The sequence below is a fragment of the Eucalyptus grandis genome, chromosome 8 (assembly GCF_016545825.1).
Source record: "Eucalyptus grandis isolate ANBG69807.140 chromosome 8, ASM1654582v1, whole genome shotgun sequence".
NCBI classification, from domain to species: domain Eukaryota; kingdom Viridiplantae; phylum Streptophyta; class Magnoliopsida; order Myrtales; family Myrtaceae; genus Eucalyptus; species Eucalyptus grandis.
The window spans coordinates 38852020-38869334 of record NC_052619.1 but is presented as its reverse complement, the minus strand read 5'-3'; the positions used below and the strand labels follow the sequence as shown (position 1 = coordinate 38869334).

General features: G+C 35.3%; 1 protein-coding gene across 1 annotated transcript; it reads right to left on the bottom strand.

The window, feature by feature from the left end:
- Window positions 1–1468: 1468 nt before the first annotated feature.
- On the bottom strand, window positions 1469–3848 carry LOC104417152. The gene is made up of 5 exons (XM_039299938.1): window positions 3579–3848; window positions 2944–3030; window positions 2619–2831; window positions 1641–1805; window positions 1469–1486 (listed from the first exon to the last, which is right to left on the bottom strand). Exons 1-5 carry the CDS (start codon window positions 3846–3848, stop codon window positions 1469–1471), a joined length of 753 nt encoding a protein of 250 aa, XP_039155872.1.
- Window positions 3849–17315: the final 13467 nt, after the last annotated feature.

Genomic DNA, 17315 nt, shown 5'->3' with positions numbered 1-17315 from the left:
ATAGTAATTCTTGGTTGTTTGTATAGTTCCGCTTTAACTTTATTACCATAAAAGCAAAAAATATTGCCCTCAATATTGGTATATTCCGACCATTGGTATCTGTTGATTGGTATTTTAGTGCCTAATTAATATCCGACGTGTGACTTTACACAAATAACGTACACAAGCTACTTAATCCAAGGATCAGATGACATCAAAGATGCTAGTCTCAGGACCATCTTATATCAATTCGAGCATTACGACAATTCTAATTTTGTAAATAAAAAAAGTAGTTTTCAATTATCGTGAAGCGGAAAGTAGTTTTTTCTCCGTTATGAGCAAGGTTATTTTCATTCTACTTTTTGACAAGAAGAATTACATCATTTTCATTCAATTTTGAGCAGGTTTTGGATGGTGGGTGATTCATAAATAAATAAATAAATAAAGCAAATGCATAAGCGTGGACTTTGAATCCATAATATCTTTTTTATTTTTTCTAATTAACCGGAAAAAGTAGGGCTCTAAATTAATTATTACCTTATAAACCATCAAGGTAAATTCAAATTGACCAGCATTGTAGAGGGACCATGGATTAGCTGTTCCCCCAAGTACAAAACGATTGTTGGTCTGGACAAATCCTGCGCACAGCAAGTTGTAACATCCTGATTGGTAGTTATCATTCTGCATGGAATCAAAGTTGCAAAAAAACGTTAATCTCATGATTATAGGAAACTATATATGTAGGAAAATTATTTTATTTTATTTTTGTTACTTACAGTCCAATAAATGAAGAACCTCGGATTGCTGTCCCCATACAATTGTGGATAAGTCTGAAGAAAATAAAAATAAATGTATTCTCTAATTAGTAATCCCGTTTGACACAGCAACAATGTCAACTAACCATTAATGCAATTAGCTGGGAAACTAAATTTTGTTTTTTACGTGTTTGTATTACATAGTCATTGACTTGCCAACTACACAATAGTTGCATGCCAGAATAAATTGGCCCAAGAAACATAGGATTTTTAATGATTTTGCTGAATATATACATAAATATTTTGCTTCTTCGATTGGACCATCCAATAATGATAACCCTTTGCTTTCCTTAATTTCCCCAACGTTGGCACAGGCAGATAATATTCTAGTTTCTATTTGAAGTTCTGGGCACTTAGTTTTAAAAACACATTATTATATATTTTAGATTGGTTAAGTATATTTGAGTTTGGCACTATCTCCTACCAAAGAAAGAAAGAAAGAAAGACAAGAACTTGATTAAAAAAACCCAACTTCTGGGGAAAAGAATTCAAAATCTCTCAACTCAAAATTAGCCAAACATTAAGATCAAATTTCCATTTAAGAAAAGAAAAATTACTTCAAATGTTTCAATTGGTATCTCGGAATTTCTTAATCAAGAGACGGGTTGACCTAAAATAAACTACTCATCCGTGACCCAAGGACCATCCACAAATCGAGAAATACATGTGAAAATTTAGTTGTTTTCTCTGACCTATTGAGATTGTGAATTAAAACACTAAATTTACTTTGTAGCTAAAAAAAAGGGGAGAGACCAAGAGTCAAAGCTAATTATCTATTAGGAAATGTATAAAAAAAATTAAAACTTTTATTGGGGAATGGAGGAGGAGGAGAAGATGAAAGAGTACCTGCCAGCCAGCTTCAATGGTGTTAAGATCAACGCCTTTAGTGCCACCGTTGACCCACAACTGGGCGAGGCTAAATTCATTTTGTTCAGCCACATTAGGTGCCCACACATTTATGCTTGCTCGGGCTCCATAGTATTGATCTCCACTCACATACCCCGCCGCATACTGCCCAAAAATATATAATAAATAAACGAAATCAACCATTATAAAAGAAAAACACGATTTATAATATAAATTTAAAAGAATAAAAGGAGGTGACTTTTTCATGATCCTAGATTGAAATTAAATTTTAGTAATTGTCTGTAAGAGTCTAGCAACACTAGTTGCCACTTTGGAAGATTGGCACATACAAAAATAGAAAACAACCTACCGAGGAATTTCTAAATATAATAAACATTGAATTGGTAAATCCAGTTTGACTTGATCGAGTTCATAACTAGCATGTACCGTATGTTTTTTCTTCTTTTAAAAAAAATGAAAAAAAAATGAAAAGATATTTTTGGTACAAAGTGAATGAATATGTTTCGCTAGCTTGATAATAAATATAGCCCACAAAAATTGGAGGAAAGCGCAAGCAAACATAATGTCAAAATTAAAAACCAGTCTGAAAGGTACAAGCCGAAAATAAAAAGCAGTTTCCTGTCTTCATGCTATGACTTTTCCTCGAAGCTAAATTTGACCAACTAAAAAAATTAAAAAGAAAAAAAAAAAGGGAAAGAAGCAGAGAGACTGAACACCAACATAAGGAGGAGGGAACAAAGAGGCGATTGTGTCTGAATTTTCTCCTCTACTTTTGAGACAAAAATAGGCAAAGAGACTTATTTTCAGATATAAATTTCATTTAAACTTAGATGATAATAAATTTTCAAATTGAAATGAAATTATTATGATTTCTCTTAAATTACTCAGAAAATAAAGAAAATGCTTGAGATGCACTAATCTTTGCTCAACTTCAATGGCAAGGTCTCTTCGTGTTACCTCATGAGCAATGCTTGAATCGTCTGTTGTGAGATGTCTACTCACTTTCTTCCCAAACATCTGAAATGAAGAAGCCCTCAACATGTCTGCTTCACTCGTCCTCCGAATCGGCACCGTCCCTTCTGGGCATGCCTCGCCTGACATTCTCCACAGTTGTAACGTCTCCGTGGCCGTAGCGGTCGAATTATGCCCATTCGGCCTCTTTGGTGGATCCTGCGAATTTCGTAAAAAAGAACAAAAAAAAAAAAAAAGAGGTAAAATTCAGGGGCCTCAAAAGTCACAGAATTCATTTTCTTGTTCTAGGTCAAAGAAACTGGGGTGATACCAATGGCTTTTGTCCCTTTAATAGAGGATGATCAAAGGCTGGTTGCTGGTGAGATAGAACGCAGTCTATTATATCTCCATCAGGACTCTGCAAACAGGAAAAAAAAAAAAACAAAAAACAGAAACAGAGGGACAAGAATGAGGGGAAAATCAACGTCAGTTGGCAAAGAAAATGTAGTTTAGCGGATGATATTAGTTATATGACTAGTGCGGCATGCGATCGATGGATTCAGGTGCGATGGTACAAGTTATTTTTCTTTTCTCATGATGATGTGGACCGTTTGGTGTCCAAGGTCACTAAAAACAGAGCGGTTCTCTTTCTCAAAAGCAAAAAGAGAAAGTTAGATATGAGATTTTATGAGATCATAGTTGAGTATTCTAAAAGCCATTAAATAAATCAGTAATTTATTATTTAAATATTCTAATACTCCCCATCATGTTTACTATGGTCTTTTGCCTAGTACTAAATATGAAAATTTAATTGGAGAGGCAAATAGAATTTGATAAGATTTGAATTCAAAATCTTCAATTATGATATCATACGAGATTTGGGGGACCAGTGCAAATTATTTTAAAAACTTCAACTGTTAGATGAAGACGTGGTTTATTATTTAAATATTGTAAAAGTGGGTTTGCCTGAATTATTTTGACAGGAGGCTTGTTGATGTCCTTGAGACGAGCCCTTATCATCTTCAGCTTTTGCAACTCATCCTCGGGCTGGACAGTCCGATTCGTGGCGCGGGAGTCAGCAGTTTTCAACGAACGAACGTGACAAAAGAAAGGAGAAGGGACAAGGAGGAAGAGAAGTAAAATGGGAATGATTGGCGACGGGGAGAGGGATATCTTGAAGGAGGAGAGACGCCAGGGACAAGCGCGACAAAAAGAGCTGCTCGTGCCACGATCCATAATGGCCTTTGAGTAGCTTCCTGCGAGGGCCTGTCGTTTCTCTCTTCGGCTACACCTGGTCGCCCGCTCGTCTCTATTGTAATCCCCCCTCCCCACCTTCGGTATTTATAGTCTGACACGCCTCGAACATCCAGAGACGAGAGGAGCTGCTTATTTCACTTACTATATTCGCAAAAAGCCAACGAGGAGCAACGATGGGGATAGAAAAGAAAATTATGTTTTTCGCCTTCTAAACATGCTTATCTTTTTAATTCAGATTAGTACCATGAAAAATTTTAATTTAATACATCTATGACAAACTTACTCTAACAAATTTTTGTGTCATCAAAAACCTCATATTGGTAAAACTATGATAAATTTACCTCGAACTAATATGAATTTTCACTTGAACTTGCCATGTTAATAAAGTTGTTGCCGGATGTTATTCAACTCAACAAAGTCATGGTAAAATTTGATGGGAGTTTATAGAGGATAAATACGTCACTAGTATATCGGTTTGGGGTTTTTAGTGAGCTCAAAAATTAGTTTTGGATGAATTTTTTAAAAGAGTGTCAATTGGGGGTTTATGGTGACCCAAAGATTAGTTTGAGAAAAATTTATCGTGGATGTATCAATTTGAGATTTTCCGTGATATTAACTCTTTTAATTTCAAGTAGGAAGAATAATGCATAATAAATCTTCATAAGAATGGAACCGGGGAAAATTATTTCATTTGTTAAAAAGTGAATTAAATGATTTTTCGGTCGATATGTGCATGGAACAAAAAGGAGTAAGTAATTTAGAATTATTAAAAAATGAAACGGGAAGAATAGTCCTTCCTTAATGTCAAATTCAAGGAGTTGGCTAGAAGAGCGGTGTTTTTGGTCGGATTCCCTAGCCTTGACATAGTTTTAATTAATGAGTCTTTTGAAACTATTACAATAAGTTGCGAAGGCTCAAGGCTCGCGGCGCAACAACCCCTTCACACTCCTTTTGGTTCCACGGATAATTCTCAGTGGTACCGACTTTTCTCACCATATGAAATTTTCAAAATCAAACCTTCCTTTGCCAAATATGCTTGATAGTACCGTCAAGGCACTCGACACTCATAAACTTGACCACAGAAAATACTAATTATTTATTTTTTTGACTCTATTTCCCTTGTGGAAAGTTTCTGAATACTTTTCCGGGTATTTAACCATTGTACCAATCCTTTTTGCTATGGTGCCGTGAGCAAGCAAATTGCACATGATCAATGGCTGCAAGTTTCTGCACGTGCAACAGTTAGATTGTGGAGTAGGTGCATGCTCATGTCTGACCTCCCAGCCATGTATCCATCTAGATCATGGAGGGTTTGCCGTCCATAATTAAAGTTAAAAAAAAAAGTTATTTATTGGTATATCAAATTGTGACCTAACAGCTTTCAGCATGTAGAATAAATATACCATTGATTTTTCTAATGACCACACAATTTCCACCAACCTTTTATTCTAGGGATAAAAACTCATCATTAAATTTTCTATCCAAGCAAGATGCTGTGACACATGACGTGAATAAAAATGACTTTTTAGAAAAATAAAAATAGTTAGAAAAAGAGCTGATCAATCTCAATAAAACTTTTCGACCAAAAAAAAAAATCTCAATAAAACTATGTGAGGCAAGTAAGTCCTAATCAAGAAGAGTCATTGATGACGACAGCTTAGATAAATGATGTCTTGGGGCTTTTACGATCATGCCCATGGTGTGTTTTTAGGTATAGCTGAGGTGTACTTTTGTACACATTAGTCTAATTAGCCTCGTCATTTGCCATGTCAGTTGTATCAATGGATATTTTTGTCCATCAAATAAAAGTCTACGATTTCTTTCTTTTTGGATCATTTGAAAAGTTAGGGTATTTTTGTCTTTCAAGTAAAAGTTGGTTTTTTTTTTTTTTTTTTAGGAAGTGAGATTGATTAAACCATAACTTACACACTACAACAATAATGACTTATGTATTGGCTTTTGAAGCCACCCTTCCAACATGGAAGGGGGAGCTGAGGGGTTCAAATCCCCACATTCTCAGGGGGGGATGGGGGTGGGGACGCATAAGTTTCAGAAGTGGGTTTCGACTCCCACGCCTTGCAAAAGGCAGGACAAAAGTCTGAGAGTGAGTGTAGAGTAGGAATAGAGTAGGACTGACAAAAAAAAAAATCAGATATTTGTCCCTAAAATAGATATTGCCATTTCAAAATGTCTTTAGTGAGGTCAATGATTCCTCTAATTATGACCTTTAGCTATCATTTATGCGCCTCTGGATCATTTTTCTAAAACATGTGTCTTATATAACTAAAATAGAAGCATAAGTATTTGCCTCTAAAATAACATTTTTAAGCATGTGAATTTCCCTCTAAAGATCTGTTTGACCATAATGTTCTTTGCTAATTACTGAGTACGATTGTACTTTTCCCATGTTTGTTGAATGATTGATGTTTGGAGGTAAATGAATATTACCAATTTCAAACTAATCAATTCAAATTTCTTGTAGACGCGCTCCACAATTAAACCTCTATCTCTTACAAAATTATGAATCGACTTAATTTAGAAATATGGACTTGTGGCTATGGTGGTTGAGGTCGGCAGCGCCAAGGTGAGGTGGATGCTACCGTTGGTGGCTAAAGGGTGGAAAGTGCGCATAAATTAGGGGATTTAAAATTAAGGTTTTGGTGATGATGGCATTGGATCATGGTTTCAAAGAGAGCGGTGAGAGCGACAAAATATGAGAACCTTAGACCTAATGGAGCTCAAAGTAACATATCGTCACAATCGAAAGGATGTATAACTAATTTATGAAATTTTATATGGCCCGATATACTAAGGAGAATACACAAATTTCAAATCATTACGTTATAAGCCAACCGCATATGATATGTGCTCTTATCGGAATCAATTATTTGAAGTTTGATCCTATTTTACAAGTACCGTTATATCTATGTGCCCTACAAATATATGCATAGAGACAATGCATCTAAGACAATGAAATGACACAATCAAAGGGATAATAAGACATTAGCCCCTCCTTTAAAAAAAAATATGCATTTTATCTATTGAATAAATCCCATGACGGTAACACATGAATAAAGAAGTCAATCATACAAGAGAGTTCTCAAAGTTCAAAGCAAAGTTAGTCTCAATTCACATCACCTACAAAATTGAATGGTCAACATGCACAAGAGTATGTTTTCCATGAATTTTTTAAAATTAAACCTTCCTTCGTAAAAAAATGCTTGACAGGTACTGCCGAGGCACGAGGCACTTGTAGACTTGACCATGGAAAATATTAATTATTTATTTTTCGACTCTATTGTCCATATCGAAAGTTTCGGAATACTTTTCTCAATTATCTAACTAACCATTTCACCAATCTTTTTGTTATGGTGCCATGAAGAAGCAAATTGCATATGATTAGGGCTTGCATGTTTCTACATGTGCAAGAGTTAAATATGGAGTAAGCACATGCTCATGTCCAACTCCCCCCTTCCCCAAGCAATGCATCCATTTGAATTGTTGAGGTTTTCCATCCATAATTAAAGTTTAAAAAGTTATTTATCGGTATATCAAATTATGGCCAAACAACTTTCGGCATGTAGAATAAAAAGACCATTGACTTTTCAAATAACCAAACATTAAATAAACAAATTAGTAGGGAAAAGAGATGCATTGATCTCAAGAAATGTATGTGAAGCAAATAAGTCCTAATTAAGAAGAATCATAAGTGACTAAGGTTTAGATAAACGATGTCTTCGAGCTTTTGCTAATGTGCTCATAGTGTCTTTTAGCTCAAGCTAAGGTCTATTTTTGTACCCATTAGTCTAGTTAACCTCGCCATTTACCACATCAGTTGCATCGGTGGATACTTTTGTCCATCAAATAAAAGCCTACGATTTCTTTCTTTATGGATCACTTGAAAAGTTAGCCAATTTTTGTCTCTTGAGAAAAGTTGATTGTTTTTTTTTTTTTTCATTTTTAGTTAGTGAGATTTAATTAGACCAAAACTTACACACTACAATAATAATGACTCTGGTAGTAAACAATATTTGCTTTTGAAAGATAGACATTAGCATCTCCTTTTTTTAAAAGAAAAAATGCATTTTGTCTATTAAATAAATCGCATGATAGTAACACGTGAATAAAGAAGTCAATCATATACGAGAGTTCTTAATGTTCAAAGCAAAGTTAGTCTCAATTCACATCACCTACAAAATTGAATGATTGACATGCACAATAGTATGTTTCAAATAATTTTAAAAATCAAACCTTCCTTCATTAAATATGCTTGATAAGCACCACCTAGGCACAAGGCACTCGTAGACTAGACCACAGAAAATATTTTTTTTTTTTTTCAACTCTATTGTCCCTATCGAAAGTTTCGGAATACTTTGCTCAATTATCTAACCATTTCACCAATCTCTTTTTATGGTACCATGAGAAAACATATTGCATATGATTAGGGCCTGCAGATTTTTGTATGTGCAACAATTAAATATGGATTAAGCATATGCTCATGTCCAACTCCCCCCTGCCCCCACCTTCCGCAAGCCATGCATCCAATTGGATCATGGAGGTTTGCCGTCCATAATTAAAGTTTGAAAAGTTATTTATCGGTATATCAAATTGTGGCCAAACAAGTTTCGACATATAGAACAAAAATACCATGGATTTTTCAAATGGCCAAACAATTTCCGCCAACTTTTTATTCATGGAATAAAAACTCACAATTAAATTTTTGGTCCAAGCAAGATGATGTGACACATGATATGAATAAAAATAACATTTTAAAGAAACAAATTAATAGGACAAAGAGGCGCATCGATTTCAAGGAATGTATGTGAAGCAAATAAGTCCTAATCAAGAAGAATCATAAGTGACTAAGATTTAGATAAACAATGTCTTTGGGCTTTTGTTGATGCGCCTACAGTGTCTTTTTAGCTCGAGCTAAGGTGTAGTCTAGTCTAGTTAACCTCTTCATTCTTTTTTTTTTTTCTCTGAAGTTAACCTCTTCATTCACCACATCAATTGTATCGGTGGATATTTTTGTCCATTAAATAAAAGACTGCGATTTCTTTCTTTTTAGATTGCTTGAAAAGTTAGGATATTTTTCTCTCTTGGGTAAAAGTTGGTGGTTTTTTATCATTTTTAGGAAGTGAGATTTGATTAGACCAAAACTTACACACTACAACAATAATGATTTCTGTAGTAAACAATATTTGCTTCTGAAAAAGAGAGATTTCGGTCTCAAAAGTTTGTAGAGTCAAATAGAATAAGAAATGTCTTTAGTGAGGGAAATGACTCTAATTATGACATTTAGCTATAATTTATATGCCTCTAGATCATTTTTCTAAAGCTTATGTGTCTTTATATAACTAAAATGGAAGCATAAATATTTGCATCTAAAAAAACATTTTCAGGCATGTGAATTTCCCTCTAAAAATCTGTTTGACAAGAATGTGCTTTGCTAATTGCCGAGTACAATTGTACTTTTCCCATGTTTGTTGAATGATTGATATTAATGAATATTACTAATTTCAAACTAATCAATTCAAATTTCCTCACAGACGCACTCCATAATTAAACCTCTATCACAATTATTAATCGACTTAATTTTAGAAATAAGGACTCGCGGCTATGGCTGTTGACGACGGCAATGCCAAGGTGACCTGGATGCTACCAATACTGGCTGGAGGGTGGAAAGTGCACATAAATTATGGGATTTAAAATTAAGGTTTTGGTAATGATGGCATGGGATTATGGTTTTGAAGAGAGTGGCGAGAGAGATAAACTATGAGGAGCTCGAGGTATGTATCATCAAAATCGAAAGGATGCATAGTGAATTTATGACATATTATATGGTTTGATATATTAAGAAGAATACATAAATTTCAAATCATTGCGTTATAAGTCAACCACGTATAGTATGTGCTCTTATCTGAGTCAACCACGTATAGTACCATTATATCTTTGTGCCCTAGAAATATATGCATACAAACAATGCATCTACGGTGATGATATGGCACCATCAAGGGGATAATGTGACATTAGCCCCTCCTTTTTTTTAAATAAATAATGCATTTAATCTATTGAATAAATCGCATGATAGAGACACACAAATAAAAAAAGTCAATCATATATGAGAGTTCTCAAAGTTCGAAAGCAAAGTTAGTCTCAATTCACATCACCTACAAAATTGAATGGTCAACATGCAAAAGATTATGTTTTCAATAAAAATTTTAAAATTGAACCTTGTGTTAAATATGTTTGATAGGTACCGCCGAGGCACGAGACACTCGTAAACTTGACAATAGAAGATGTTAGTAATTTATTTTTCGACTCTATTGTCCTTGTCAAAAGTTTCATAATATTTTGCTCAATTTTATTACCATTTTACCAATCTTTTTGTTTTGGTGCCATGAGCATGCAAATTGCATATGATCAGGGCCTGCAAGTTTCTGGACATGCAATAGTTAAATATGGAGCAGATACATGCTTATGTCCAATTCCCCCTCCCCCGACCCAAGAAAGTTTGTAGTTTTTTTGTGATGTGAAATTTCTTTTAATTTTTTTAAAAAATCTCTTCTTCTTCCTCCTTTAGCCGGTTGCCAAGCGGTAGGTGGCAAGGAAAGAAAAAAAAAGAAAAAAAAAAAGAAATTGATGTTACCAAACGAATTTATGTTCTTTTTTCTACTTCTTATTTTAGAAATTATTCTCGGGGACAAGAAATCATTTTTTCTACTTCTTATTTCTATTTCAAATCTATTCATTGGCCACTTTTCTATTCCGGAGAATAGAAAAATTAATTGATACTACTAAACGAATTTCTATTCTTTTACTATTCCGAGGTGCAAAAGAACAAAATAACAAAAAATGAGAAATGTTACCATGCAGTCCCTTAACGATAACTTACGTGCAACATTTGAAAAAAATTTACTCCTAACTCTTGTAGGATTTGGGGCTTAGGGTTTAGGAAATTCCCTCGGCCTATATATAATCTAATAAAACTTATATTATTTAAGTATCCATGACGTTTTGCAAAACACCGTAAGCTATTAAAATTTAATATTTCGATTTCTTTATCAAATTCTAAACTGTGTCACGACAACATTTATGCATGATTTTATGCACGGGGTTAGGACAGATTCTACTTTTCAGAATCATACACAATATAGGTGGATAACTTTAAATTATTTTTGGAAATATTACATTAGCAAATTGATTTGTTTTACGTGTGCAAAACATCATAAATGTAAGATAATATTTGTGACATCCTCAATTTGACTTATATCTAAGGAATAGAATTACAATGGTAATCGACAAATCATAGAAAAATAAGGGATGATTACTTGAGGACAAAAATTCAATTTTACTTCAGCGAACCGTGAATTTTTGGAAAAGTGAAAACGGGCCACAAACGAGGAGCTACAAAAGCCCAATCCACAGACAGGCCCAATGGGCCTCACACCCATCATTGACGGCCTGAGTGGGCCCATTAAGAAGAACTAAGCCCACACTTGGTCTTTTGGAAGTTTGTACATTAATTAACTATGTGCATGAATAATGTTTCATACTATAGTTTAATTAAATCCCTAAATTACCCCTTCTAGAAGCTTGTTGGATTAATAAGACAAGGATTGTTGTCTTTCATGGAGGGGCAGGCGCCTATTTGAAGAAGGGAAAAGGAAGAGACCAACCTAGCTAACTTCCTTAGCTTATTTCCAAATAGAGCACATGCTTGAAATCTAGCATTAAATGAAGAATTGATAAGAAGATTTCAAGAGCTCTTGGTGGTCATTCAAAGGATTTGGCCAAGAATAATTTAGAGATTTTTGTACTAAGCTTATTAAGACTTTGAGCAAACTTGGAAGAGAAACTCCTTTCTCTCACTCATTCTTTCACCATTTCCCTCAACTCTCATTCTCTCACTCTCAGCACTCTCCCTCTCTCAAACACTCTCAACCTCAAGCTCTCTCTCGCCAAGAGTAATTTAGAGATTTTTGTACTAAGCTCATTAAGACTTTGAGAAAACTTGGAAGAGAAACTCCCCTCCCTCCCTCCCTCTCTCTCTCTCTCTCTCTCTCTCTCTCTCTCTCTCTCTCTCTCTCTCTCTCTCTCTCTGTGTACAATGCACCTCACCGTTGTCTCATGCTTGCCGTGCCGCACGCCACTGCCATAGTCCATCACCGGCCACACGCCATTGTCATTGCCGCTGCTCGCCGTCGAAACTTGAAAGTTGGTCCCATGAGTGACTTCCTTAATTAATTAAGATAGTAGTTACACTTGGGATTAGGGTTATGATTAATGTTAATGATAGTTAGATTAAGAGATAGATGGATTAGGTGATAGGTTATCTTGAAAGGCACTTGTGATAGCTTATCTTGAAGAGTGATAAATGCTTATGATAGCTTATCTTGAAAATTGATATGTGCTTGTGATAGCTTATCTTGAAATGCGATAATTATTAGTGATAGCTTATATCAAGAAGTGATAGATGCTTGTGATAGCTTATCTTGAAAATTGACAAGTACTTGTGATATCTTATTTTGAAAAGTGATAAGTTATGTTGATAAGTAAACCCATGGTGTGATATTGTGTGGAATTGAGGGGTGACTGCCATGAGGATATAATTTAGTAACTTTTGTTCTAAAGTATTTTTGAAAAAAAAAAAAAACTTCAAAAGGCATAATAGGGTTGATTCATGAAGTACCACGGTGAAATGTCAAGTTTTATGTGTTTACATTGATAATAAGGGAATAAGGTTATCGTATGATTATTTTGGTGGATAAATAATCAATGGGTGATCACGTGGGATTATTTTAGGCCATTTTTGTGTGTAAAAAATTGCTAGTGTATAACGTGGGAGCACTAAACACTCCTGCTCGAATTGTGGTCTCACGGGGAGAATTATTTATGTGATTATTGGATACGTTGTTAGGGCGTTGTATAGTGAGTTGTTATTTCATATTTATGGATTATGCAAAGCAATAGCAAAGTGCATCATGATCCTCGATCCAAAATGCTCGGCAATGATCCCCATGATGAAACAAGTGACCGACACAAAGAGCATCGCCACGATCCCAACACCTCGACAAGAGCTTGAAGGCCAAGAAGCACATGAACAAGCCACCGTCCATGCAGAAGCCGAAGGAAGAGTTGGATCCTCCTACTCCAACTCGCGACATGCCAATCCAAGTACCCTTCCCCGAGGTCGAGTGCTTGTTTAGTGCCATGCCCAAGCCGAAGTTGGAAGCATGTGATCCATAGTTCGAGCTACTCCGAACCAAGCGGAACCGAGAGAAGAGAGCTCGCGTTCATGCCAAGAAGACTACCCTTTGAGCCGTGAGCGACGAGGGCGTCACTCGAATGAGTTGGGGAAAATGTCACTGCCAAGAGGTTTCTGTAGCTAAAGGGCCGTGCCTTTCCGAGGAAGCCTCCTGCGATCGCTAGGATTCCCAACAAGAAGACTTTCGGAACGTTCCAAGAGCGGGCGATACAGTAATTGAGCCGAAGTCTAAAACTCTCCTATCATTAGTGTCGGTAGTTGGTAGGTTTGGCGGTATGATCTCGTATGCCTGATGAAAAGCCGATCAATGGTTGTAATCCGAGGGCCTCTTGTATAAGAAGGGGTGCCCTCCCTCTCATTTGTAACCATCCAACCATTCAGCAATGCAAAGGCTCCTTTCTTTCTAGAGCTTCTCTCTCTAGAAACTCTCTCTCTACGATCCGGGTGAGTGAGCAAGTGTGCGATCAATCAAGCAAGGCTTGGCTTAAGCATCCCAACAATCCAAGTCAATCTAAAAGAGCCTAAGTTGCCACACGGTCTTAATTCCAATCGATCGGCCCATGACACTTGTGTGTTAGATATGTTTGGAACCAATGGTTTTGGCAACTAAGACATAGTCGCTGAGTTAAACAAAAGAGAGAAGCTGAATGTGATAACTATGAAATATGGCATATGAAAATCCAATATGTGCTAAAAGAGCAAGAGGCACTAGAAGCTCTTAACCTGATTATGGAAGAGCCTGAAGATGGGAACACTGCACAATACAAAAGAGATAAGGAAAAATTTGCTACATGGTAAAGAAAAAACTCACTTGCTCGCATCACGTTGCTAAGTAGCATGGAGAATGATACCATGCGAGAGTTCAAGCGTTTTGAGAATACCAAAGAAATGTCAGAAGCATTGGTAGCAAGATTTAGTCATACATCAATGACCAAACTAAGATAGCTCACTATAAGATTTGACTCCTACAAAAAGCTTTATGGTCATCCCAAGAAACAACATCTAAGAAAGACATCAAACATGATCAATGAGCTAAAAGATGCTGGTCACATTCTTATTGACAAGTAGCAAGTACAAGCAGTAATCCATTCATTGCCTTAAAGTTTGGAGCATATGAAGGTGCACCTAACCCATAATGAGAATATCAAAACATTTGAGCATGCAGTGCACCACCTTAAGCTAGAAGAGAACCACCTCCGAGCAGTTAAGCCGGAAATTGATATATATATATATATGCTGGTTCTAACTCACAAGAAGCTTTGACCTCTAAGCGCAAGTGTCCTGATTCGTTCAAAAGGTGGAAAGGCAAGGGAGCGAGCTCTTCGAGAAAAAAGTCAAGAGTTAATCAACATGAGAGAAGAAAGTGTCATTGAGTGAAGGCAATGTCGAGGGTAAAGTGTTACAACTACAGCAAAAGACGTCATTATGCTCGCCACCATGGCGAGCCAAAGAAGGTAAACACCCATTGTATTCTTAAGAATTTTGCTTATGTATCAAGTTATGTATTGTTCATTGAATTTAATCCTTTATAGACTGTAGATTTGGGGGCAACAAATCACGTAGCGAAACTTTATGGAATTCTGACGAGTACCGACTAGAATAAAGTGGATTTATGTAGAGAACAACTCTAGAGCAAAAATTAAAGGCATTGGCACATGTCAATTAATTATGCATGGTGGACGCACTATATGTTCCGGAGATTTGTCAGAATTTAGTGTTTGTGTTAATATTGGTTAAACTTTGTTTCAATTTAAACTTTCATAATAATTGTGTAGATTTGCATTTGAATACAAACTACTATAGTTGTGATTATTTTCTGGATGGTCTTATTGTATTGGATATTGACTATAGTATTATCAATGTTTGTTATTCCCTCTTCACGTCTTCTGATTCATATGATAATGATGTGAATGTATGGCATGCTAGACTTAGTCATATTTGCCAACAATGAATAAATAGATTAGCCAAAGAGTGTCTATTAGGCAATATTGAAAATAATCGATTTGTCCATATGTGAGTATTGCCTAGTAGGGGAAACTACAAAGAAACCATTTAGAAAATGTACAAGAGTTTAATTTCCTTCGCATTTAATCCATGTTGACATTTGTGGTCCAATGAATGTAAGAAGAATGTATGGGGTTGTTTTATTTCATCACATTTATAAATGATTATACTCCATTCGAATATATTTATTTGATTTCTCATAAATCTGAAGTATTGTGTTATTTCAAAAAGTTTATGAACTTAGTAGAAAATAAATAAGATAAGAAAATAAAAGCATTAAGGTCCGATCGAGGTCAAGAATATCTATTTAATAAGTTCAGAAATTTTTGTGATGAAAAAGGAATACAAAGACAATTGTCTATCCCTCACACTCCTCAACAAAATGGCATTACAAAAAAGAGAAATAGAACTCTGTTAAAAATGATTAAGTTCACGATGGCATATGCTAACTTACCTATCACTTTTTAGGGTGATGTTTAATTAATTGCTGCCTATATACTCAAACATGCGCCTTCTAAATTAGTTACTTACACTCTGTATAAATTATGAACAGATAAAAAACTCGACTTATGTTTTCTTAAACCGTGGGGTTGTGCCATCTATACTCACAAACCCTCTCACAAATATGAGAAATTGGGTCCTAGATATATGAAGAGTATTTTCATAAGATATTCAAAACACTCGAAAGGATATGTGTTTATAGGTGAGCAAGAAAGTGAGAGTATAATTGAATTTGAATCACAGAATGTCTCATTCTTATATAATGTATTTCCTAAGAATGACGATATAGGTGAGAACTACTCCTTATTTGAAACCTTGGATCAAGATAATGAACTTAATGGAATTCGTTCAAGTGGGAGTAATGTAAGAGGTGAGGAATTAAATTCGACTTAATCTCAATTACAATCACCTAATAAGACAATATTGTCATTATCTAATTCGAATATGAGCGTATGCAAAGTGTACAATCTCCCGTACGGCGAACAAGTCGCAAAAGTATTCCTCGTTGACATTTTGACATAGAAGGGCAAACTTTCATAGTCGCTCAACAAGATGAAGATGAGCCAAGGAATGTAAATGAGGCTTTAAAATGCCCTAATAAAGAAAAAATGATGCTTGCAATGGAAGAGGAAATTGAGTCAATAAAGTCAAATCATTTTTAAGAACCGGTTGATCTTCCCAAATGACGTAAAGCTATTAGGAACAAGTAAGTTCTCAAAATAAAACATAAAGTTGATGGTTCAATAGAAATATAAGGCTCGCCTTGTGACAAAGGGGTATAATCAATAGAAAAGAATTAATTATGAGGAAACTTTTTCATCTATAGTGAGATTTACTTCAATTCACCTTATTCTGGCATTAATGGCTAATATAGATCTTGGACTACATCAAATGGATGTCAAAACTGTTTTTTCTCAATGGAGAATTAGAAAAAGAAAATTATATGGAACAATCTGTTGATTTCATTTTAAAAAGTATGTCAACTTTTGAGATCAATATATGGCCTTAAACAGTCATCAAGATTATGGTATATATGTTTTCATAATACCATAACAGCATATGATTTTACAATGATTGATAAGGATCATTGTGTACATATCAAAAGATCCAAAGATCAACTTGTGATCATATCATTATATGTTTATGATTATGGAATTTGTTAATATTGTTAAGAATTGGTTGTCTTCTAACTTTGAGATGAAAGATATAAGTAAGACTGCATATATTCTTAGAGTTAAGATTTCAAAGGATCATTCAAAGATATCACTTTGAAATCTTATCTCTTTCGCAAAGACCTATATAAACAAGATTCTTGAACGATTATGTATGCAAGACTGCAAATCCATAGATATTCCAATTGCAAAAGGTGAATGATTAAGCCATCAATTGTATCTAAAAACTCCACAAGATAAGGAACAAATGCAATGCGTTTCTTATGTCAGTGTTGTGGGAAGCTTAATGTATGTTATAATGCTGTCACGACCTCTTTTTTTCCGTTCGGGGAAAAAGGAAGAGGGTTTAGGGGTATTTGCCTAAAGAGGCGGACCGATAGCCCTACATTAGGCGCGGGCTCTCCCAAGCCCATACCTCGCGCAACATTGGATTTTGAATTTTAATTCTTAACAACCTATGTAATTCTAGGAGTCGCCACTAGTCTATTGGGGTCGGCTAGA

Excerpts from the sequence above, each read along its gene's own strand:
- LOC104417152 (XM_039299938.1), bottom strand. The coding sequence starts at position 3,848 with ATGGATCGTGGCACGAGCAGCTCTTTTTGTCGCGCTTGTCCCTGGCGT. Across the intron at positions 3,031-3,578 it reads CTCCTGTCAAAATAATTCAG|AGTCCTGATGGAGATATAAT; the intron begins GCAAACCCACTT and ends TCCTGTTTGCAG. Across the intron at positions 1,806-2,618 it reads ATTCAAGCATTGCTCATGAG|TATGCGGCGGGGTATGTGAG; the intron begins GTAACACGAAGA and ends ATTTTTGGGCAG.